General features: G+C 46.3%; 1 protein-coding gene across 3 annotated transcripts in view; it reads right to left on the reverse strand.

Moving 5' to 3' along the window:
- Positions 1 to 21,080: 21,080 nt before the first annotated feature.
- Positions 21,081 to 25,842, reverse strand: part of POLR3A (RNA polymerase III subunit A) — a 41,599-nt gene continuing 36,837 nt past the window's right edge. For all 3 annotated transcript variants that reach the window (XM_036928700.2, XM_036928701.2, XM_036928702.2), the window contains 4 exons: positions 25,251 to 25,415; positions 24,880 to 25,011; positions 23,655 to 23,787; positions 21,081 to 21,728 (listed from right to left, as the gene is read on the reverse strand). In XM_036928700.2, coding sequence (XP_036784595.2) covers positions 21,580 to 21,728; positions 23,655 to 23,787; positions 24,880 to 25,011; positions 25,251 to 25,415 — 579 coding nt within the window. In that variant the 3' untranslated portion in view covers positions 21,081 to 21,579. The remainder of the gene's footprint in view (positions 21,729 to 23,654; positions 23,788 to 24,879; positions 25,012 to 25,250; positions 25,416 to 25,842) is intronic.

The raw sequence follows: 25,842 nt of genomic DNA on the forward strand, positions 1-25,842 counted from the left end.
TGGACTCAGCATTCCTGCCCTTCCCAGCCCTACTAACTGTGTATGTCTCCCATCTTACAGGGGAGAGAGCCTCTAGCACCAGGGAATGGCCCAGAGGCCTCAGAAGAGCTTTTGAAAAATGCATCAAAACTACCTGTACCTTGAAAGTAATGAAATCCAGCTTCAGGAGAATGAGCTAGAAATCAACAGCAGTCCTGTCTGTGCAGGCACATGTAAATCAGATGCAAATAGACCCATGGTCCTGGCCAGTTGTAAGTGGTAAAAATAACCAAAGCCAGAAACAGCATTCTAGAAGGGACAGTGCAGCTTGGGAACTCCAGTTTGGGTACATCAGAAATTTGCCTGGGCATTCTATAGCCTTCTAGAGCATTTTAAGTCCTTTCACACACACTGTCAATTGTTTCTCCCCTCCACTGTGTGCCTCTAATTCACACAGAGGCTTGGAGAAGTGAGTCAACTTGCTCAGAATCACAAAGTTGGAAAGCGATGGAATCAGGGGTAGCATCCACGGCCTTAGGAACAACTCCCTAGAGGAGTCACCAAAGGCTGCTCCCTCTATGCAAACCTCCTTTGTGCAGAAGCAGCAGTTGGAGAAACAGCTACCAGATGGAACACTGGCCTTCAGTCACCAGCCGGGAGTCATCCAGCTTGCTGCAGTTTTCCTGGGGTTGTTCCTTGGTGGGAGAGCCCGGCCCCGGGAGGCCTCCCTTAGGGGAGCATGGTCACCTCCACGTCTCTGCAGAAGCAGGCTATAGCAGAGGTAGCTGCCTGAGTGCAAGGCCATGAAGACCCTGAGAGACTGACTACACAAATGGACTATGGCCAGATCTTATATAAAAACAGCCGTCTGACCCACAATCTGAAGCAAGCAGCTCATAGAGCCAGGCCCCTATCCTACAGCAACCAGTGCAGGAATCCAAACAGCAACCCCTAGAGCAATCAGCCCCAAACAGCCAGGACTTCATAACTGACAGCTTCCCTAATTTCAGCCTCCGCTTGCAACTGAAGACCAGCTAGATAAAGCCAAATATGCTCCCCCAAACCCCACGAAGCACAACCCCATGAAGTCGTCTCCTTTCCACTATAAAACCTGACCACTTCTCTGCACGCCAAAGATCAAGTGATGGTGGCTCACTTGCCATAGCAAACTCAGGGTAGGTGTCCTTTGTTTGTTCTCCTTTGGGGGGTCTTTGTTTATTTCCATACCTCCTAGTTGGTTGGTGACTAAGTTTTCTTACCTGTGAAATGGGATAATAATTCTGAGCATAAATCTTCTGGGAGGAAACTGCCTTGGATTGTGGGGGAGCTCCTGATTTTCCCCTACTCCCTGGACCACATAACCCACTTCCTTCTTGTTCTGAGCACACCTAGGTATATTCACATGTCCAGTTCCCCATTTTCCTCAAGGGGAGATCCTGAAGCCCAAGGCAGGAAAAGTGCCTACTCACCCAAGGTCCTCTCCCCAGAGGCCTCTGAAAAACCAGTCCGGTCTCTAGTTTCTCTGCCCTGACTCCCAGACTCAGAAAGCAAGCACGTGAGTCTTTTCAGGAACTCCACAGGTGTTGGCATATTGTTGAAACTGAAGCCAGCTAAAAAGAGCCAAACTGCTCTCTGGAGCTTCCCAGGGCAGCCATAGCCATGGCAGCTATAGCCATAGCAGCTTCCCAACAGGAAAGGCCAGTCATGGCCTGTACAGGGAGCTCTGCCCTCCATGGGGGGTTTTCCTCCTCAGTTTCAGGGTGCCCCACCCAGCCTCTCTGAGCCTCTTTGATTCAGGGAGGTTGGCTCACTCCAGAGAAATCCCTTCTGCTTTCCTGAGGTCTGCTCCACCCAAGACTGGCCCCACCTTCTCACCACAAGACAAAAGCAGTGGGGACACAATAGTAATAGTTAACCATTCTTTTTAGCACTGTGCATGCACTATTTTAACAGCTTCATATGTACCAACTTTTAATCCTCAGAATAACCCTCTGATGTACCGACCCTTGTTAGCACGTCTGCTTACAGATAGGGAAACGGAATCACAGAGAAGCCAAATGATGTGGCCAAGGTCACAAACTAGCAAGTAGAACGTCAATGAAAACCCAGATCCAGAGAGATGAACTCTTCACGACCTTACTGTACCACTTCTGAATGTTCTCAGCTGAACACAAATAATTAATAGAAGATACTTTGAGATGTTCCAATGTTGGGAGCAAGATTCTATTTACATTTCAGAGAAATGCCAAATTCTCTCTCATTCACTCTTAGATCACTTTGGTTCCACAAACATTCATTAACCCCAAAGAGAGGGCTAAGAGGACAAAAATGAATAAGGCCTTCTCCACCTTGGGTCTAACACTTTTCTGGAAATGAGGAGACCAACCTGCTAATTCCCCACCAATCACTGTGGGCCTCCCAAATGCTGAAATATATCTTACAGTTCAGGAGGGAGCAGAATGCACATGTCCCTACACAATAAGCGTGACACCAGCGAGGACAGGTTGACAAACAGATTCCTGGGTTCCAGCCCAGACCTGCAAGGCCAACGCCATCCAGGGAAGCCACCTGAGAACCTGAATTTTTAACCAGCACCCCAGGGAGTCTGGGAAACAGTGAACCCAGAACATGGGACTCTCTGCAGCCCCTTCCTAGGGACAGTAAATGCAGCCCTCATTTTAAGCTTGGAGAACTTCACACTGACTTGCATACCCGCCCTAGGTCCTAACCAAAGCTCTTGGAGTGCCTCCTACTTGCCGTGCCAAAAGGTAAGAGAGTCACAGCTACAGGAAGCCCCTCCTGACTCTCAGATAAATCACCCTAAGCCACCTAAAGATAGAGATGGCTGCCACCTTATGAGAGCCCAGACCCTGAAGGCACAGGGCCAAATAAGGCCACATTGTAGGAGGCTTGTCTCCCCACCTAGACTCTGAACTGTAGGAGGGAGGTCTCATTTGTTCATCTGTATTGGTTAAGTTGCCTCCTGTTGCCCCCTCCCTCCTGCGACACACTTGGGGGACTTGCAGTAATTGTCAGCTGAATGAATAAATTAATGACAGAGGGAGACAGACGTGTTAACAGCTCAGAGTAATTCAAGCAGAATGGAGTAAGTGCTAAATGGTGATGCAATGAGTCATTATTGCTGACAGGGAAGGAAGAGGGGAAAAGGCATTCATCCTCTCCCCTGCACTGTCAAAACAGAGTTCTAACTCCCTCCCTTCGCATCTCTCTCACATGCAGAAGGGAGTAGAAAGTACCTGTGTCTGCTTTAAAGAACAATGCCAAAGCAAACTCCCATATCATCACCCTCTTTCTTGTCTAGAGTAAGAAACAGAACCTTGCCGGAACCTCAGAAGCCTCCTGTGTTCCCCGCCCCAACAGCCCATCACACCGCTCTCTTCCCTTCATCCAGCCTCTCTCTTGAATCTGGTGTGAACCATCTCCTTTATAGTTTGGCCATGAACATACTTACCACTAGACAACACATTGTCTGGAGTTGCCTAGTTTTTAATTTTCTGTGGCTTCACGCTTTCTTCCATGGCTCTTCTTCTGTATAACATGACTGAGTTTTGCCCATTTCGATGCTTGTGGTGGGTCATTCCTTCTTCCTGATTCTCCAACCATTACTAACAATGCTGCTGTACATGACTCCTAATACACATGTGCATGAATCTCTTTAATACACTTAAGAGGAATTGCTGGGTCACAAGCTATGTGATTTTTAACTTTACCAGGGAATGCCTGTTTTCTGAAGTGGTTTGCTTGCTTGCAGGCATGCTCACATGGAGTTCTTTTTACTCAGTGGCCCTAGGGTGGTCTCTCTAGAACAGGTCTATAACACCAACTGAGCTTCTTTGGTTTCATCAGGCTAAAAGTCTGGGGGAAACTAAAGCAAAAATGGTTGTGAGGTCCCCAAAGAAATAAGCCCAAGGCTTATTGGCTATTGTGACAGTGAAAATTATATTTTGCTGTAAGTGACCGAAAAAAAAAAACCCCACCAAAATAACAGCAGACTAAACAAAATAGGAATACATTTCTCTCCCACACAAATGAAGATAAGTCAGCTATCCAGGCTGGTACAGTGCCCATAGTATAGGTCCCCCCATCTTGTTACACTCCCCTCTGCCCATGGCTTGAGCTGCTTAAACTCCCAGAAGGCTGTTTGAGTCCCTGCCATCACACCCATATTCCAGGAAACAGGGAGAAAGGAAAAGAAAGTTTCACCCCTTTTCTTTGAATACACTTTCAGAAAGCTATACAAGATACTTCCTCTCATATCCCAGTGGCCAATCTTAATTTCATTGTCACAACTAGCTGCAATTGACACTAGGAAATGTAGTTTTTTAATTCTTGGTGCCCATATGCCCAGCTAAAACCTGAGAGTTCTATCATTAAGGAAGAAGAGAAGATGGATTTGAAGGACAATGAACAATCTCTGCTAAAGATGCTCTTGCTTGGAAGAGCAACTCCAAGCAGGTCTGCCTAATACCCTCACCACACAAACATCTATGTCCCACAACACAAAATGCTGGAGAATAAACTACATATTTAACAAGGCCACATCCTTAAGTATTGCAAGCTATATGTCTGTTCACTTAGGACACGTGGTACCTGCATGATCAGTTTTAAAGTCAGTTTTCTTCCCCCATTGTAGTCTTGTCTTCCTCCTCTCTGGGTCCTCTAGATTTTTTAAGGCTAGGGCCTTTCTCCTAGGTCTCCCCTAAAGAACTGGTACTTAAATCCCCTTTGATATATAAATGTGGCACTGAAACACAAATGGGATGAGCCTAGAAGCCCATACATCCAGCCTAGATAAACAAACAAACTCAAGTGCAAGCAAATCCAATTCTAATATACCAGAGCTTCTCTACCTCAAAAGCCTTCCAAGGCTCCTACCTGTTAGAACAATATGACTAAATTCTTGGCTGTCCGAGGCCCTTTGTAATCTGACCCTGACCTACCTTATCTTTAACTACAACCATTGCCCAACACGGACCAAAATATAATAATGATAAATGATGATGATAATAACGATGATGCGGACACCGGAAGTTACTGTTAAGTGAGTGTGTACTATGGGCCAGGTCCCATCTTAGGCTATTGACATTCTCTCATTTAATCCTCACTGCACCCTTACAATGTGGGCATTTTTGCCATTTTATAGATTAGGAAACCAAGGCTGAAAGAGGTCAGGGAGTTTTCCCAAAGTTTAAAACTGGTGTGATCCCCAGAATTCTGTAGTCAGGTCCAACCCTGCTCACCTCCAAGAGTGCAGCTCAACTGTCCTTTTCTCTATAACCCACCATCACCCCCACACCTGAGCAAAATGAAATGCTTCCCCTTCTGTGCTCCCCTGCGCTGTGTTCATTCTTGCTCATTGCACTTTCCGACAAACATTCAGCAGGTTGTCAATGGACACCTCTTACCCGCCAGAGATTGTGTTGTATGGCTGTGTTCCTGTCTCTGCTCAACCACAGCTGGGTATGCTGGTTGTGTTTCTTTAAATAAAAATCTGTTTAATTCTTATTAATTTTGTTAAATATGCATTTAAATATTCATAAAATTTACTCCCTTTGCCATATATAAGTGTACAGTTCAACAGTGTTAAATATACTCCCATTGTCGTGCCACCTGTCTCCAGAACTCATTTTCATCTTGCAGAACTGAAACCCTGTATCCATTAAAAAACAATTCCCCAGTCTCCCTCCCTATAGCCCCTGGCAACCACCATTCTATTTTCTGTCTCTATGAATTTGACTACTTTAGGTATATTTGACTACCTCATGTAAGTGGAATCATACAGTATTTATCTTTTTGTGTCTGGCTTATCTCACTTAGCAAAATGTCCTCAAAGTTCATCCATGTTGTAGCATGTGTCAGAATTCCCTTCCTTTTAAGGCTAAATAATATCCCATTGTATGTATATACCACATTTTGTTTATCAATTCATCCATCAACAGACACTTGGATTGTTCCCAAATTTTAGCTGTTGTGAATACTGCTGCTATGAACCGGGGCATACAAATGTATCTTGGAGACCCTGAAGGACCCTGCTTTTGGTTATAAATCCAGAAGTGGAATTGCTGGATCACATCCTGGCCAACATTTGTCACTTACTGTTGTTTTTTTTTAAATAATATTCATCCTGATGGATGTGAGGTGGCTTACTTTGTAAAATGCTTCTAAATGAGCACAGGCCCTGGCATATCAGGTGTTTATGGAGCAAATGAATGAATGGATTTGACCACAAATGGATGAGGTAGTTTTGTTTCCCAGGGTTGGTTTGATGAGGAAATAGACTCTTGATAGGCTGATGTCTTGTCTAAGGTCAAGAGCCTGAATTTGAATGGTTTGACTGTAAGACTGCACACTTGCTAGAGAACAGAGGCTTTCCTTTGAGCCCCAAGGGGTTTGTTTCTGTCTGCCAGGCCCAAAGGCCCACCCTTGGTCCTCTTGGTGAGCAGCTTTGGGCAGGGAAGGGGAGGCAGCCCCTCTAGAGTCACCTCTCCAACCTGGCTCCACCCTGCACAAGGCAAACAAATCCAGGAAAAAGATGCAGCTGGCATGCAAACCCCAAGGCCCCAAGGCCCCCCAGCTCACTAGGGATGCTGCAGGCTTCTGGAGCCTAGCCAGCTCCCCCCTCCCACTCCAGTGCTCAGTGGGGCAGTGCGAGTCACATTTCAGTAATACTTCCAGGCCGATTTGAAAGCGGAAGGGAGCAGCCACTGCCATATGAGAACTCCTCTGGATGCCTGCAGGCTTATGCTAGGCTGAGTCACTTCCTCACCTTAATTCTTCCTAATACCTTCCTTTTCTTTGCAGCTTTACTCTAGGCACCACTGTTTGGGCGTGGAATGTCTAGTGAAGCTGTGAGGTGGGTCACTGAGCTGACTGCCCAGATATTACAAACATGGCCATGACTAGAAATAGAGGATGTGAAAGGTGGGGTGTGGGGATAAAAGTAAAGCCAGGGTTGTCTGCGGGCTGGCGAGGAGACTGAGCAGGGGCTGGTGGAGGAGGGAAAGTTGCAGAGGCGAGAGTGGAAAGCCGTATCTGCTTTGCATTCCAGGGAATTCCATCCCATGCCACCTTCGCTGGAGAACACAGCTGCATCCTGAAGGTCAAGTTCAAAGGTTATGTGCTGTGCACCAGTTTCCTAGATCAGCCTATTTTTTGAAGGACCACTGTTGTGCCTTTTACCTGTATGTATGTTTTATTTCCCTGATTACATTTAGGATCCTGGATTCTTTGCATCTTCTCAGCATTGTTTCCTGTGTCTGCCTGCCTCAGCTTGTGTATTCCAAGATAGGAATCAGGGGAAAGTTTTAATTTTTATTAGTTACTCATTCAGTAGCCCAAGGAGTCAAATGGTGCAGGCTTATGAAAAAGAGCCGTCTCCCTCATCAGAGATATACCTCTTCGATTATTTTGGCTCATTCTTTTGGCATTTACCACAATTTCCTAAATAATGTCATTTTGTTACTACATCATGATGTTTCAGTTTTAGGCACTATTGTCTTGCCCGCTTCACCCATCCCCTCACCCTTCCTGGTCCTCATATCTATTCACTCCAATTTTCCATGTTTGTGTCTGTACTATTTTTGGGGAAATTTCCTCAACTTTAGCTTCCTTCCAGTTCTTCAATTTTTTTTTATTTCTGATATTTTAAATTTTTATTAATTCCTTTTGCCCATTGAATGTTTCCTTTTTAAAAAGCAGTAACATTGTGTTCTTGCTTTAGGTTTATATGTACATATATATAATATCTATATAAAATATTTCTATGTATGTGAATGTATATTTGGTAGTATTGTGCTTTTGTTTTAGGATGTGTTATATTTTTAAAAATATCTAAATATATTAATGATAAATTTTTTTATTTTAAAAATTTCTCTTCTTGCATAAACCATTTTCTCTAATTTTGTTCCTCTGTTTATTTTAGTCTCTGCTTTTCATGGTAGAAGCTCCCATCAGATGTCAGATGATGTTGGCTTTCTGAGTGGAGCCGCTAAAAAGTCAACTGAAAACTCCGAGCACATAGGTGGGAGATTTCTGACTGCGTACTTTCCTGCAGGGTAATCTGGCTAAGCTGTTCCATTGGTGAACCTCTGATGTCAGCATCCTTAGGTCTTTTTCTTGGGCTAGTCAGATTCCCCAAATTATATCAGCCAGCTGGAGTTAGCATCCTGGGAAATGAATGACTGAAGTAGGCTTGGGCTCTACACCGTGTATATGAATGTTTGCTTAACCCCAAGTGTTAAGGACAGAGCCTGTTATTAATTTACTCCAGTATCCCCTAGAGATCCTCTGGTTTACTTTCTCCTGAGAATAAACTTAGTCTTACACTAATTGTCCAGATGGTAGACTATGAGAGTGCATTTGGGGTGTTCTTAAATTTTCCAACAGTTCTCTTGTTCTTAGCCCTACCTTCACCCCTTATTCTGGCGCCATCAATTCCTGAGCCTTTTGGAGATAGCAAGTAGTAAATCTTGTTGCTTTTCGCTTCTACCCGGGCCAATTGAGGATCCAACTGTCTTGGATCTGCTAAGTTAATTGCCATTCATTCATTTGTTTTCCAGCTTCCAAAATTGTGTAGTTGTATTTTCATCTCCATTCCCATTCCTAAGGCCTGACTCCCTGTGTTGGTGGATGGCCCTCCTGGAGCCTCAACCAATAAATAGCCTGAGGTCTGCATCAAGGGGTCTGCCCCAATGCTTCCAGCACCAGGCAGCCTCTGAAACCTAGACTCAGCTGTCTTAACTGCAGAGGCTGTGCTCTGCTCTGTTCCCAGAGTCTTGCCCTACGCATGGGTAGTTTAGGATCCAGCCAAGCCTCAAGGGGAATTTTTGAATAATCAACTTGACTGTTTTAAAATACAATATATTGATTTACCTACAGTAAAATTCACTCATTTTAAGAGTAAAATTAATAGGTTTTGACAAATGCAAACAAGCATGTAACCATCACCACATTCCATAACCTCCAAAAGCTTTCATGTAGATTTTTGGGGCTCCTTCTCTGCATCTCTTTCCCCCTCTTGCCTCCCTCAGGACACACACACCACTCCCAGCTTCCGTGGCAGCCTTGCACTCAATCTGTTTTTCCCACCCAGTGAAGCTGCCATTCTCTCCTGGGACATTACTTTCCACAGTTTAGAAAGTGTCCTCAGGGTGAATCATGAGTAACCATTCTCTTCTTGATCATAGCTCTGTACTTGTTGACGTCTCACATAGGTGGAGTTGTTTAATGTATTTCCTCCAGTCTCTATAGCTGCTCACACAGGGGTCAGGGAAAGAGAAATGTGATTCCAACTACTCCATCATATCTGGAAACAGATGTTTTAAAAATATCTTTTAAATACACACTTTATACATTTTCTTCACATGCTGGTTAAACCAGAGAACATGCAGAAAAGCCCCTGCCAGTCTTCCATATGGCGATGAGGTGGGGAGCCTTGTGTCCAGAGCGCTCCTGGGCTCTTGAAGTGCATCCAAAGATCCTGCTAGAATGCATCTCAAGACAGAAGCTAGTTGCTCACTGGGTGGCCTCTGGCCACTCCTGGAGAGGCAGGTGTTGTGATTTTTACATCAAACACTTGGGAAGCCTAGTGATATCAGAGATGAAGCTAGATTTTTCGGTTCTGACATTACCGTGTGCCCTGGGAAAGTCAGAACTACTTTGGCCCTCGGTTTTCTCATTTACAAGCAGGGAGAGTAATAGCAAAGTCAGAGGATGTTTTTAAGGGTTAATGACATAGCATTTGATATATTCAGCAGGGTGCATGCTACAAAGCAAAACCCCTAATGATGGTCGTTGATTATTTTTAGGGACATGAAGAGGTATTTTTTGTATCCTGTTAAGTACTTTGTGAGCAGCATCTTTTGGATAGCCCAGCACCTAACCCCTGCCTTCCTCTATTGAGTGAAAGTCTTTCCTTGCTTCCCATTCCCCAGAACAGGAATGAATGATTGACCCTTACTATCTTTGTGCCCTGGTCCCTGGTGGCCAGCGTGACCAGCTGGAAGGTCCTGCGGAGGCAGAACGGGGAGTCTAATTTTGTCAGTGGGGGCTAAGGCAGCCCCAGGCCCACTAGCATGGTGCCCCGGGGCCCATCCAGAGCAAGCCAGGGATTGTGAGCCAATGCTTCTCTGCTGCCATTTACCCTTGGCTTTGGCCCGTTTTTTCTCATCGTGGGTTTCCAGCCTTCGTACTGATTCTGCAAGCTGCCTGTTAGGTTTCTAAAAACAAAACTTCTCCGCATCATTAGCTGGGTTTGGTTTCTTGTGACCAGGACCTGTAATTCATACACTTGATACCAAAGATGAAGCAAGTTATCAAAAATGGCAGTGATGTTCATAATGCTCATGGCATGGGACACAGGGGGAGCACACCTGCTCTCCTGGCTGCTCCTGTAGTGAGGAACAGGCCACTTGTGAAAATGAAAACAAAGAGTCGGCAGAAGTTGAACCTTAGGAGAAAACAAAAAGAATTACAAATGTAAGCGATAGCATTTTCTCCTGTCATACATTAGTAAATGTGCATATATACATGTTTGTGTGTATGTAATTAAATTATAGCTGGTGTGGGCAGGGAACCAAAGTGTTCCGCCTCAATGGCACTGAGTGCTCAGCCTCAGCCAGTGCCAAGGGAGTCCAAATGAGTGTCACCACATTATTAGGGGAGAAACACTGTAAAGATTGCTTCCTACCGCCTTCAGCAGTTTTTCCATAAGAGGGCAACAGTAATTACTCCCAGGTGTGTGGATTTGTTGGAAAGCAGGAGTGGACTGTGCCTTTTAAAAAAAAAGTTGTCATACAATATACCTAACATAAAATTTTACATTTAAACTATTTTAAGTGTATAGTTTAGTGGCATTCAGTGTTATTGTACAACCAGTCTCCAGAACTCTTTATTTTGCAAAACAGAAACTCTGTGTCCATTAAACAATACCCCAATCTCCCCTCCCATTAGGCCCTGGTAACAATCATTCCACTCTCTGTCTCTATGGATTTGACTACTGTAGGAACCTCATGTAAATGTAATCATTCAATATTTGTCTTTTTGTGACTGGCTTATTTCATTTGGCATAATGTTCTCAAGGTTCATTCGTGTGATAGCCTGTGTCAGAATTTCCTTCCTTTTTAAGGCTGAATAATATTCCACTGTATGTATAGACCATTTTGTTTATCCATTCATCCATTAATGGACACTTGGGTTGCTTCCACCTTATGGCTGTTGTGAATAAAGCTGCTGTGAACATGGGTGTGCCAAGTATCTGCTAGCCCCCTTTAAAGAGAGCAGGGGTAAGAGGGAGCTGGTGGGGAGGAGGGACCCCAGAGCAGCCACTAGTGGTTGTGTGACCTTGGGTTGGCACTTTACCTCTCACTCTTTTAAAACAGCTTTATTAAAATATCATTCACATGCCATACAATTTAACCATTTAAAGTATACAATTCAGTGGTTTTTAGAATATTCAGTCATGCATCTGTCACCACAATTTTAGAATATTGCTGTCACCACAAAAAGGAAATGCATACCCATTAGCAGTCACCACCCAATCTCCCCATGCCCCCAGCCCTACGCAACCACTAATCTACTTTCTGTCTTTATAGGTTACCCTGTTATGGACATTCCTTTAAATAGCCTCATTTACTACATGGTCCTGTGTGGTCCTTTGTAAATGGCTTCTTTCACTTGACATATTCTCACGGATCATCCACATTGTAGCATGTGTCAGTACTTCATTCCTTTTTATGGCCAAATTTTATTCCATAGTATGGATGTACCACATTTATTTATCCATTCATCCGCTGATGGACATTTGGATTGTTTCCATTTTTGGGCTATTATGGACAATGCTGCTATGAACATTCCTGTACAAGGTTTTGTATTAGCAGATGGTTTGATTCTCTTGGGGGTATAACTAGGAGAGGAATCGCTGGGTCATGTGGTAAATCTATGTTTAAAACCTTCTGAGCAACTTCCAGGCTGTTTTCCAAAGTGACTTGTCATGCACTGAATGTTTGTGTCCACCCCACACTCACACGTTGAAGCCTAACCCACCATGTGATGGTACTGGGAGGCGGGGCCTTTGAGGTCATGAGGGCGGGGCCCCCCTGATGGGACTGGTGTCTGTACAAGAGGATGAGACACCAGAGCTTTCTCTCTCTGCCAAGTGAGGATACAGCAGGGAGCGGGCAGTCTGCAAGTCAGGAAGAGGGCCCGCATGAAGCACTGAATATGCTAGCACCTTGTTCTTGGACTTGCCAGTGTCCAGAACTGTGAAAGAAATGTCTGTTGTTTCAGCCACCTTGTCTATGGGGTTTTGTTGTAGCAGCCTGAGCTAAGACACAGCTCAACTATTTTACGAGTGTGTATGAAAGTTCCAATTTCGTTGGTCTTTTGATTACAGCCACCCTATTGGGTGTGTGGTGGTATCTCACGGTGCTGGTTTGCGCTTCCCTGGTGGTTCACCTTCCCTCTCTTGAGCCACACCCTCCCCCTCTGCTAAGACAAGAATCTAGAGGTTCTTTAAAGGTCCTTCTAGCTTGACATTCCAAATTCTGTTTCCTTTTGAACCCTGAAGGTGTACTGCTGTGGATGGGGATTAGAGAGGAGGAAAAAGCAGAGAAGAGGTGTGACAGAAGCTCTCAGGAATTCTAAACAGCCACAGTTACAGGACCTCAGAGCCATCAGGACTTTTGCCTTCAGCCAGTCCAGGTGAAGAAACTGAGGCCCAGAGCGGTGGTGGTTACCTAAAGTTTTTCAGCATGTCCACAGCCAGTTGGAGAGCCCAGACTTGCTAAGGGGTGCTGGAGAACCCTGGGTTTGATTCCCATTGATCTGTATGACTATGGGCCCCTTTCGGAACCAGTTTCCCCACCTGTGTAATGTGTTTTGAGGATATAAAATTGTTGGCGTAGTAAATGCTCTGTAAATAAGTGATTTAATTCTAACTTTGGAATATTTAATATTTACATGCCTATGACAAAAGAAACTCAACAAACAGTACACCAAAGAGCATACAGTGAAGAATAAGTCTCTTTCCTCCACCCCCTTCTTGCAGGCCACCTCTATTATTGGTTTCCTTTCTTCCCCTTCAGATACATTCTGTGAGCACAACAGAAGTTATTTGTCGTATGGGACCCTAGAGTTGATGGAGATCATTAACTTGCCTGCCTTTCTAAGCCGGTCTTTCCCTCTCTGCCCATTTACCCCCCTTCTCCTGCCACTACACAGAACTGTGGGGCTCCCTTATTTGTCCAGCTCCCCCTTCCCAAGCCCCATCCACCTGGTAATGATTTCCTAGAGAGTCTCCCAGGGGTCTCCATGGGGACGTCTCCTGCTCCACTCTCCATGGCAACTCTTCAGGTTGCTATGGTGACACTTAAGTGATTATTTGGAGACCCTTAAATAAATCACCCACGGTGGTATATGCTAGAAGTGTTTGGCTCTGGCTCTTATGTGTGGGGCCAGGGTTGGGGCCCAGGCCTGCAGGCAGAAATGGGAGGAGTGGGGGAGGTGGTGGTCAGGGCCCATTGCCCTTGGTTCTAGTGGTGGGAGAGGCCCACTCTGGGCAAAGATGGAATTAAGCCTTCCAAGAAGTGGTGTGAGGACAGGAAGCTGTCAGGCTTGTGTAGTCCCTGAATAGAGAGATCCTGCCGTGAGGATACCTGTAAGAGCACTGTGGGCTCAGAATGAGGGGCAGCTGTGAGGAAGTTGGAAGGCAGTGAGCAGGGATTCAGATCTAGGCCTGCTGGACTCTAAGGCCCCCAGTTCTTGATGCTAAGTGCCAAGAGGGAATTTAAGATGGAGTCCATGCCTCCAGTCATTCAACCAATATTTTTAGAGCATTGTCTACATGCTAGGTACTGTGCTAAGCACTGAGGAATAAATCCAAAATACCAGTCCTCATGGAGTTTAGATTTGACCGGGAGACACAGCAAAATAAACAATTAAAATACATAGGCTAGCTGGGGGTGTGTTAGGGAAGGGGGCTAGGGAATGCCAGGATAAGCTGTGACGCACATTGCCACAGGGCTTGGGACCCTTGACGCAGTCATAGGGCTCACCTCTGGGGACAGTTGTCTTGGGACAATTCCCGAAGGGGAGAGGGCGCAGAGCAGCTCCTTCCACATGTTCTGGTGGTACAGCTAAGCAAGTCAGTCTTCCAGCTTCCTGGATGCCTCATAAGGCACACTGAAGCAGACACACATGGCTGAGAGTGTCATCTCCATTTTACAAATGGGGAAACTGAGGCCAAAGGAGGGAGGAGGCATGCCCACGGCAATGCTGGCAGGCAGTGATGACTGGGACTTGAGGATGGTCTAGTCCAGGCCCGTTTCTGCCAGGTAATGAATTTATTGTTAAGTCTGCAAACTCGTTCCTACCCTGAGCACTGTCTTACAGCGGCTGAATAGCTTGTCTTGGGCACCTGGGTGCAGTCTCTCTGGAGCATCTGGTTTATTTCTGATGTCAACCTCAGGTGGTTACAATATGCTTCCTGACTTACATGTGGTGTTGGTCAGGCCTGTTCTTCAGTGGAGCAGATTGAAGGGTGCAGGGCCACGATTCTTTTAACCCCTGGCAGCACTACGTCCTCCAGGAAACGGAGAAGCTTGAGATTACAGGCCCACAGAATGTGTACTGGTAGGAGGCTTGGGACTTTCTACACTAGGTCCCCTCTGCCTTTTCTGAGTGTGGATTATCCACCTTCGGATAGGCCTTGGGTTTGGGTCCAGGTTAAGAGGCAACAGAAAATGACTTCTAGCCAGTTTAAGTCCCAAGGTGTTCCCTGGAAAGGTCCTTGGACAGTGGGTGGAGAGGCCGAGAGGCCACCAGCTTCAGGAGGCGCAGGGGCCCAGGGGCACTCTTTGGGGCCTGTGCTCTCACCGATACCAGCAGTTTCTGGAAAGGATGCGACTGGACTCCTGCTGGTGGCCCTCAGCCTGTGAAGGGTCTGGCTTTCCCCTTCCATAGGGCTTCCTGTGCACTCGTCTTCTGCCTGAAACACCTTTCCCCTTGTTCTTCTCACCCTTCAGGTGACAGCCTTGTCACCCCTCACAGACCGTCTCAGGCTGTGCGTCCGAAGCAGGTCTCCCCGTTCTCTGTCACTGTAGCCATCTCATCCTTGGCTCTTAGCATAGTTGTAATTACTATGTCTCTCCTACTAATTTGTGCTTTCCAATATGAATACAATGGCCACTAGCCACATGTGGCTACTGAGCATTTGAAATTTGAGATGTGCTGTTAAGTGTAAAACATGCCCTGGATTTTGAAAACTTAGTATGAAGAGTAGAAAATATCTCATCATGATTTTTATATTGATTACACACTGAAATATTTTGGGTATGCTGAGTTAAAGAAAACACATAGTTAAAATTAAGTTCACCATTTAAAAAAAAATGTGGATAGTAGAAAACTTAAAACTAAGTATGTGGCTTGTACTGTATTTCTGTTGGGCAGTGCTATGACTAGATTCATTTCACAAGGGGCCACGAAAAACCATTTACCACTCTCTACCCAGCAACTGGTATTGGGGTAGGACATTGTAGGTGAGCAAAAATCAGTGTTATGTATTGAATGAATGTTTGACAGTTACATTTCCATCAGCCCAGAAACATTCTGAACAGCCTGCTAAGGGAATGTGATCTAACTTAATGTCAGTTTATTAAAAAAACAAAACCCCAAACTCACTCATAGAATTTGCAAGAAATGGAAACGGAAAACGAAGGAGGTCAGGCTGCTGAAGAAGTTTCTTGTGTCCACCCATCCCAGCAACATTGCAGTTCCAAGGGGCTTAGGGGGATATTTTGACCTTTGTCAAAGAAAAAAAAGAAAAAAAAAAGTCCTGGCATACCCAGGGCAGAGACAGAATTGCTCTTCACTTCTGTTTCTGTTTTTTTTTTTTGGCTAACAGAAGCCCCTACTTTTAGCTAGGAAATGGCCATAGAACCCAAATGGTATTTTCCAGCTTCCCTTGGAACTGGGTTTGGCTAGTTCTGGCTGAGGGGATGTAAACAGAAACATCGAGTAACGTTTGGGAACTTTCCTTCAAGTCAAGTACTGCACCTCCTTCTCCCTTTCTTCTGGCTATAGTGCCTGGAGTTTAGGTGGTTGGTCACCTTAAACCCCAGGAATGGGGACACGGCCATGACCTAGGGCTGGTGGCAAGGAAGGCTCAGAGGGACCTGGGTTCCTGACAGCTTAGTAAAACTGCATATCAGCTCCAGAATGACCCTTATGGTATTTTTGTCAGAAAAGAAAATCTTAATAGATTTTTGGCACCTTAACCTGGTAAGGTAACAATATTATTCCTCTTGAATATCTGGTGCCTACTCGCTTTATGTTTATATAACTGAAGGGACCACTCAACGACTTTCAGAACAGAATACCCATGGACTTTCATGAACAAAGTCTGCTCCAAGATGACTTAACTTCTTTTCATCAGATATTGATTAAAAAAATGACAATACCTTCAGAATGCACAAAATTAGAAAGGTACAATACAGTGAAAACCAGTCACCTCCTTCCTCTATCCTTCAGTCATCTAGTTTCTATCCCCAGAGGCAACCATTATTAAGTTTAATATATTTATTTGCTGATGATGACTTTTAAATGGCAACCTCTCATTTAAAGAGAAAAAAAAAAAGAGTTCCACCTCATGGGACACGCTAATAAACTTACATAAACACACCAATATCCATTATTTCTCTATAAAAAAATCCCTGACTTATTTTGGTCTTATTACCCACAATTTCTTTTTATTTTGGCATCATTAATCTACAATTACATGAGGAACATTAGGTTTACTAGGTTCCCCCCTTCACCAAGTCCCCCCCACAACCCCCATTACCATCACTGTCCATCAGCATACTGAGATGCTGTAGAATCACTACTTGTCTTCTCTCTGTTGTACAGCCCTCCCCGTGCCCCACCCCCACATTATACATGCTAATCGTAATGCCTCCTTTCTTCCCCCCCATATCCCTCCCTTCCCACCCATCCTTCCCAGTCCCCTTTCCTTTGGTAACTGTTAGTCCATTCTTGATTACCCACAATTTTTAAATGAGATCACATTTACTTAACAGCCCAAACTGAAATGTTCAAGCCCTCAGCCTTGAAGGCTGCCAAGCGTCAGTTCCCTCCCCTAGCATTCTTCCCCCTTGGTGTGGATTACTTCCTGGGGTCTACCTACTGAGCACACAGTGGGACAGGAATTATGTCTAAGGAGGTCCAATACCCAAAGCCACAAGGACAACTCCATCTGGGTGAATTAAAAAGGGCTAGAGGATTGGGTTTTAGTTGTGAATTCACAGACCATGTTTTTTGGTAAAAACAGTGAGAGCCACCATAATTGCAAACACACTTGAGTGTGTATTGGGCCAGGCACTATCCTAAGATCCCATATGCATAATTATGTTGAAACCTTACAATGACCCTATGAGTTAGGTACCACTAATAACATTCCTACCGCATAAATGAGTAAGGCAAAGAGAGGTTAAGTCATTAGTTTCAGATCACCAGATAGAAAGGGGAAATTGGGATTTGAATTCTGACCATCTGATCATAGAACCCAGACTCTTAACCACAAGAGGACCCCATCAGATGGTAAGCCCTATGCAAGCAGGGACTTTCTCTGAGGGCCCAGCACACCACCTGGCACAGAGCAGAAGCTTAACAACTATTCATGGACTTAAATGCCCACTTATTAACACCGCGTGTTGAGGGTAGGAAAGGATGGTTAGTATCCTTCCCCAGCTACTTCCAGCAGGCTTGTGTCTTCTGCTTGGGGCCCACCCTCTAGAATCTAAACCCAAGGGAAGGAGGCCAAATTAGGGGCGTGGAGGGCCCCGTAGGGTTGGAACCAGAGGACCACACTGGCTCAGAGGGACCTCTCTCTTTGCCCCTGTGAGACCTGATGTACCGAGCCTGCCCACAGGAGCTAGGCCCTTCATTCTGCAACTGACCCTGGACTGTGCTGGGCACATTTTTGCCAAGTTTGATCTAGAACCTCTTTGCTCCACCTCTTCTGCTGAAAAATTTCTTTTAGATGCATTAATATCTGAGTTAGCTGTTTCATTTACTGCTGTGGTTATAGTACCTAGAACAGTACCTCGGACACAGTGGCCCTTATTAGTTGAATGAATCAAAGAACAGTTAAGCTAAGCACCTGATCCTGGACAGGTGGCACTTCTAGGGAACAGGCTTCAGAAACAGTGCATCATGTCTCATGGGGTTTGAATGAGCTACATCACAGGGGAGGAGCTGGGTGCTCACTGTTGTCCGGCTAGTGAGAGGAGGGCTTCTGGCAAGGGACATCAATTATTTTAGGAGTTAGAGTCCACATGTATCTCAATCACCCTGTTTCACGATTCACAGGGATGAACTGCTGTAGTTGTACATATGGCACGTTTCCCTCATTTGAGTTTTGGTTGAAAAACGGTTCTGTCAAGTGACAGTAAAAATCAAGAAAAATAATCATTACACAGTGTCAGGTTCAATCAGACATGAATCAGTGAGAATGAATACACATGGATAAACCTTGAAATAGAAACACATAATTTAACTCTGCCACAGACACTGGGACTCCAGAATGTGTCTCACCCCCCAAGTGCTGAACAAAGCAGGGGGCTGTAACTGAGTCAATAGCTGTTTTAATCCCTTTGTACAAAAGATGTAGACAGAGCACAGGACTGGACAGATCACTAATCAGAAATATGTATCTGCTGATGGATGAGAATTTGAATGTGTTTTTCTTATTTCTTCCACATAGGCCCAGAGTAAAATCCTTAACTACTGAGCTCACTCTTGAGAATATACCGGTATCTGGTGTTTTGAATTCTGTTTGCATGAAGTCCAATGCCAGGACAGGGCAGAAGATCACATCTGGGAGAATTTTAAGGTGCACCCATGGAGCACACACTGGGAGCAGAGGAAGGTTTACCAGCCAATGCTGCCTATGCCAGTGGTCCCAGCAGGCTGAGTGCCTTGAGGACCAGTGCCTGCAGGCCACATGGCTTCTCACTGGGTGGTGCACTCCTCAGCAACAGCTGTTCTGAGTACCACGTGTTGATCTAACCCCGACCCATGTCATGCCCACTGCAGCCACACAGTCTCTCAGATCCACCTGCACCCAGGGAGTGTGGCTCAGGCATGAAGCTCCCGGTGGTGCCAGTGTCTTTACTCACAGCTGCACACTGAGGCCAGTCTCTGCTCCCCCGTAAGTATGTGTCACACACAGAGGAAGGCAGGCAAAGGTGGGCACTGGTGTTCCCTCCCGCTACCCAATCTCAGCCTCTCCTGGCCCTCCCATGTATTCCAGTAGCTCTGGATCTGACCAGTCCCGAGGCTTACTTCCCAGGCCAGTTTTCAGGAAGGCAGCTGTGTCGCTCTGTGGTTCTCTGCAGGTTGGTGAGGGAAGGTGGCACCCGTGGTGACAGCTTAAGCAGCAACCCTGATAAGTGTGTTAACAGACTTAATCCTTTGTCTTGAACCAGAACAGCTCAATTCAAAGACACAGGAAGGGGCTGAACATCAAAACATGGCATTTCTTCATATCACTTTTACCCTAAAAGAAGTTCATGAGTCAACTTTATGGGTGTAGGGAGACCACAGAGCCAAACTAATTTTAATGCAATTTTAAACCAAAAATAAATCAGGTAAAGAATTCTGAATTAGGAATCATATCAGTATGGGAAAAGCAGCACTCATTCTAACACAAACCCAAAGACCTACTGTTATACTAAGCACCTTAACAGCATTAACTCAGAACTTGGGAAATTACAGAATGTCTAAAGAATGTAAGTATAATTCTATAAAATACTACTTGAGTTCTTTGAGCCTCCTGATTTTTCTTTTACCATACCTCATTTCTTTAATCACCTAGGCCATCTTTTCACTCAATAATCACCTCATACCTCTTTGGTTTGGGCTGTGGTTTCTTCCAGAGGCTTGAAGCAATGAGATAAATTGGCTGTTTCATTTCAGAAGTAGACCTTCTTAAGTGCATGGAGCCAGAAAGTAGAGTCTAAGCCCCACTTTTCACTGTCTTATCACTCTCAACTAAGCAGCCTTGTTGTTCCAAGGCCCCTTGGGGAGGAAGAGCCAGAACAATGGACAAGGCTCAGGGCAGGGAGGGGAGGACAGGCTCCGTAGAACATTCTCCAGAGGGAGTAGAGCTATAGCCATCACCATTTCTTCTCCATGGCCATGGCCATGGGCCAAGCCTATGGAGGGAAATTGGCACAACCAACCATTGTCTCCAGAAGCAAAACGCTTCTGCTCTCTAGAAACATGCTGTGTACATTTTTTCCTATGTCGCACAAAACCCCTCACCAGCTTTGAAAAAAACCACCAGTGAGGGTGCAGTCATTGGCAGAAGCCCAAGGAGATGATTGAACACGGGTTCTCCTGCAGTGTGCTGCTGGTCCTCCTCACAGCCTGACATGCGCTTTCTATTGTCACAGGAGACTGACTCTTTGCGGAGCCTGCTATTGCCAACTGGGGGCACACCCAGCTCTAGCTGACACCCCCACACCCACGTGGGTATCCTCCCTGAGGCTCTTTCACCCCTTATAACCTGTGCCTGTCTGTACTCAGGAGGGCTCCCCCTCCCATTGCTGCCCCCAGGGTACTTTTCAGACCGCCAGCTCTGCACTTCCCCTGTGTGCTCTCTGGCTGAGGGAGGCAGGGCACGCACACAGAGACCTCAGGAGGGGTGTGGATGCCACCCAGGCAGAGACGGGGGCCTGAGCCAGCCTCACCATCATCTCTGTGTACACCGGCAGTCCCCACCTTAGCAGGGCCCAAACTCCGGTAAAGCTTCTACAGGCCATGAAGAATGGGTTTGACTCTTGTCACAAGGAAGAGTCCCCCCATGGAGTTAGAAGTAGACAAAACAAAAGGGTGGCCAGGGGCATCTGTAAAAGATGTTTCAGAGCAGCCTGGGCCTCACCGGTTTCAGCCCTGATACAAATCCTCGATGGTGCCATTTGTTTAGCCAGTTTCTCCAGTGATGTTCCAGTGCTGGCTTTCTTGGTTTCTACAGCTTCTTGGCTTCCAGAAGTAAAAACAAAAAACAAAAAAACAAAAACCCAACAGACACTCCAAATCCTTTAAACTGAACAAATAAATAATAATAAGAATATTTACATGAGTATGTCACATTGCTTTCCAGCATGACCTGATGAATGGAAAAATCTGGAAAGTGGCCTCTCCCTGGCTCGTGGTCAGGGTGAACTGCCCCTGGGAGCTGATGGATAGAAGGGTGAGGTGGGAATAAGCAGAAATACCTACTTGGGGCCTCCCTCTAAATCCAGGGAGGCAGAATGGGCAGAAAACGCTGCACTGTCTGTAGATTAATTAGGTTTCAAACAGACAGACAAACCTCAGTTCTCCCAACCAGGCGCTGCAGAGAGATCAGGTTACTGGATGAACTGCTCCCGGGGACGCTGGAGGCCTTCTCTGACTGCTGGCATGGTGGCAACATTAGAGTCTCTGTCCCAGGGAATACAAAGCTCTTGAGTCAGCTGCTGGCCTTGAACCCTGTTCCAGACAGGACCAAGAGCCGAGGTCAGGAATGGTGCCCTCTTCCCTGGACTACGTGACAAGAGGGATGTGGAACTCATTTGTGTCGAAGATCAGGGGCCTCCTGGGAGGGCTTGGGTCCCTATCGGCCTTGTGGAGCAGCTTGAACAGCCCAGTCCCAATGTTCATGGGGATCCCCATGATGATGCACTCGGACACCCCTGAAACCAACCAGAAAGGAGATTAGAGAGCTTCACAACACACGGTCGGGTTTTTAGGACAGACTGACTGCTGACTTAGGAGTTAGAAATTGTGATTTGAGTTCTAGGTCCCACACACTTCAGCTGGTCAAAGTGGGGATGGCGGCCTTCCCCCTCATCTATCAGATGGAGGTGACTGCTCCTAGGTGGGCAGAGGGAGCTCCCATACCTGGGGGGGAGGGCGGTGCCTGCCCCCAGCTCAGCCGGCTGGAGACTGAGCCCAGTTTTCTCCATGTGAGCCAAAGGCACTCTAGGTATCACCTTGGCTAGGGCTGCATGTAGACAGTAAGGATTTGGAATGATGCTTAGGAGACCCAACTGTGCCACCCGGGGTTTCCTTAACTTAGGGCCTAGAAAAAAAGCAAACCACAGGACTGTATGTAAGCAGATGCAAACCCCTTGGAACGAGCAGCAGCAACTTGTTACCTGTGCTCAGGTGTCGGGGCTAAAAGACCCCTGAGCCTTGGAGACCCACAGCTCTAACTGGAGACACACAGAAGGCAGGGCTGCTTATAGACTGACAGGGGCCAGGTGAGGATGCAGACTCTTCCTCCAAGCTCCACTTCAGCTTTGTGAGACCCAAAGATTAGGTCTTGCACCAGACTTCTGGTTCTATAACAAACGTGTACGTACTATATTCTGGGCTTTGTGCTTGTTGTTGAAGCAAACCACCAAACTCAACTGGCCCATAGTGATGGCTGACAGAGGAACAGGAGGGGAAGATTTCAAAGTGGCGTGGGGTGACTGTGCCAGGCCGCATGGAAGGCCCCGGAGCAAGCACCCCTGTGGCAGGGTTGGCCACTGGGTCTTGTTCTATTGTCCAGCAGGATTATTTGCCAAGCTCTTACTTTTGCTTTGGCCTCCTGTCTCTTGTCTCAACTCTGCCACTTTTCTTTCCTCTCACCCTTCACTACCTTAAACGTGTAATTTCTCCTTTCCTCTATCTGCAACCTGTGTTTCTTTTAAAAGGATAAAGTTGGTCTTAGGAGCAGAAAATGGGTGTATACTCTGACTGGGGCCCACCTGACTGTCACCTGTCTGGCAAATCCACGTAAGAGTAGGAAGGGAGACAAGAAATGGCCTCTGGGAAGCAGAGCTCTGGTGGTGGGGACTGTGGCTGGGCTTGGAATCCCTGGTTGAGCTGCTGAGGGTGTGAGCCTGGGAAGGCTCCTGAGCCTACCTGCCCCAGCCTCTCACAGGCTCCCACCGTGGGCCTGCAGGGTCTTGTCTCGGCAGGAGAAAGGCTAGAGTGAAGTGGACACTCACTGTAGGCCTTGGAAGAGCCGGGTGGCAGCAGGCACGACTTGTGACAGTTCCCCTCATGCTCCCTCTTTCCCAGACCCCTGTCAGAGATGCGCTGTGTGGCAGGACATGAGGCCGGTACAGGTGGGCTCGACAGCAAGCAAGCTAGTTCCCTCCATCTTCTCCCTTGTGGAAGGGTTTAATACCTACACCTCACGCAGGTGCTGAGAGACCAGCATATAACAGGCCTGGCACAGGATTTTGACAAACATAAATGGCACACCAGCAGCTCTTCCTAGGGTCAGGATGGCAAGAGCACCTGGTGCTGCCCCTCCTGTCAGCCTTGGCATCACACAGAGGATGCAGAGTGGCCGACTACAACTCCAAGGGCCATAAAGTTCCTATGTACCCAGGGCCAATCTTCCTTCTTGGACCCAAAGCTGTCTGTACTGGCAGAGAAACTATCTGTACTGCCTCGGGGGATGCGGAATGCCATAGTCAGTTCCAATTCTGTGACCTGTGATTTTATTCTTAAAACAAAAGCTCTGCCTACTTAGTTTCTTCCTGTCCCAAGAAGCCCCAACCATAGTCTAAGTCCTAAAGAAGAAAGGCCTTTGGTGGTACTCCTGGGAATAGCAAACCTACCACACACGGAGTCCTTCTGCCCAAAGTAGGCAGCGTCAAACAGATGGTCAGCTGTCTTCTCAAACGAGGCCAGCATGAGCACACTCTCCTTCATCTTGGCCAGGCCAAACCTAGTTATGCCCAGGACTTCACCCTGAGATGAGCGAGAAAGTCAGAATGGCACTAATGCCATGGACAAAAGCTCAAAACCAAACCACATCCACTGTGTCCTCTCGATGGAATAACCACAAATCAGGCACACAGCTGTTCAGGTCACTGTCTCAGGTTCGAACAGGATCCTAACAGCTATCTGGCCCACCTATGTCCCACTGAGGCCGTTAGTCATTGACAACGTGGATTCTGACACTCACAACCAGGTGTCGCTGGAAGAAAGAATTAAGAACTGAGAACTAGAATTAAGAATCTAATTTTTAAAAAAGTACTTCTGAAGATGTTTATTATGGCTCAAAGAACTCAAAACTCAACTTAAAAGCCTCAAAGTAGGGACAAAGTTAAGTAAATTTGGGTGCATTCATTCAAAAGAACATTGTACCACCATCAAAAAAGGATAATTATAAAAATTATTATATGTGGAAAATATAATGTTAAGTAAAAAATCAGGATAAAAACGGCACACCCATTACTTACTGAAACTATGTTAACATGATATAGACTAAGGCTGGAAGGGAAGAGTTAAAAATGACAGCCTTTACTACAGTGTGGTAGCAAATGGGTCACTCCCCCTACCTAGTTCCTATAACATTGTGATATGGTTCAGGTTGTAGGGGAAGGATCATGAACACCTGCTGCCTCATGGCACTGCAAGAGGGAAGACATTTTGCGTGAAAAGAGAAAAAAACCCCCAAATAACCAACCTACACCCCTCAGCCTCCCAATTCAGATCCTGTCACCTTATCCTTTACCTGGAAATTGCCACAGATGAAGTGTGATGAATGGGTTTAATGGGGTTTAAACGTCCCAGTTTGCCACAGAAATCCCTGGGCTTTTAGCAATGGCCAGTTTTGCTTTATGATAGAATTCCTAAGAACGTTCTGCCTAACACCATGAGGTTGCAATTTTCATACCGGACTTTGACCAGAACATCCAACCAGAACCGCCCAGCTTCAGTTTTTAGGTGATGGTAACATGTTATTTTCTATCAACAGTGGTCAACACAGCTGTGTAGTCTACACGTCTTAGAAGCTCAGTAGCTTCGTTCTCCAGAGACTAGGTCTCCCCCACGAACCTTGTAGGTCATCAGGTCAGAAAGCAGCATCACGTGCCTCCTGTCGATGCTCATGCCGTGGTTCACCATCGTGTACTGGATTTCATTGATGATAGTTGTCCGGGCAGCTTCGATGCCCAGAGTTTTCTCCACCTGCAGAGGGCCAGGATGAGTGGAAGCGGCCGTGTCTGGGATGCTACTGTAACTTCTCTCTGCCTCCCCTGCCCTGGAGGTTCACAGCAAACCCTGTGCCCAGAATTGGGATTTCTGGGCAATCTTTAACATTAGACCCAGAGCAAATGGCAGAGCCAGAGAAGTGTGCCAGGAAGCAGCTGAGGACTGGCAGTGCTGACAGAGGATGACTGTTGGGTGACCCTGGGCATGAGCTGTACCTCGTATGTGTTATTGGAGGTGGTTCGGGTGCCCTTCACGCCGTGGGTGGCCATGACTGCCCGTAGGTTATCACCCTCCACCAGGAGCTTGTACTTCTCCTTCCCACTCTGCTCGTCGATGTGGATGACAGCTCTGGACACTTCTGGGATGCCTTGCACGACCACCTGGACCCAAAGACACAGGAGGCTGGAGACCCCGCAGTGCCCATGGCTCCCCACAACCCTGCAGCCTCAGAACCACAGTGGCCGGGAACTGGGAACATCACGCCCTGGGCTTGTTGCCTTGACTGTCCCGTTTCCCTATGGTGACTACCAGGAACATACTAAACCTAAAAGTTCCTGTCACTGTTTCAGGGGTCAGGGAGGAAATGGAAGTTTAAGGGACTGTGCCCCATTCTACCATCAGTTTTATGAAAGAATACAGAGAAATCTAATAGGCAGAGCTGGTGAGGCTGTGCTCAGGGAAAAGAAAAAGAACTGATTCTTTGAGGATGTGGCAAAGAAGAAATGAAGAAACGGGGAGCCACCCTCAGTTCTCAGTGGTGACAAATTTCTTAGGGTTTCCTGATACCTGGGTATTCAAGTCAGAGGT

This window comes from Manis pentadactyla, chromosome 8 (assembly GCF_030020395.1).
Source record: "Manis pentadactyla isolate mManPen7 chromosome 8, mManPen7.hap1, whole genome shotgun sequence".
Lineage (NCBI taxonomy): Eukaryota > Metazoa > Chordata > Mammalia > Pholidota > Manidae > Manis > Manis pentadactyla.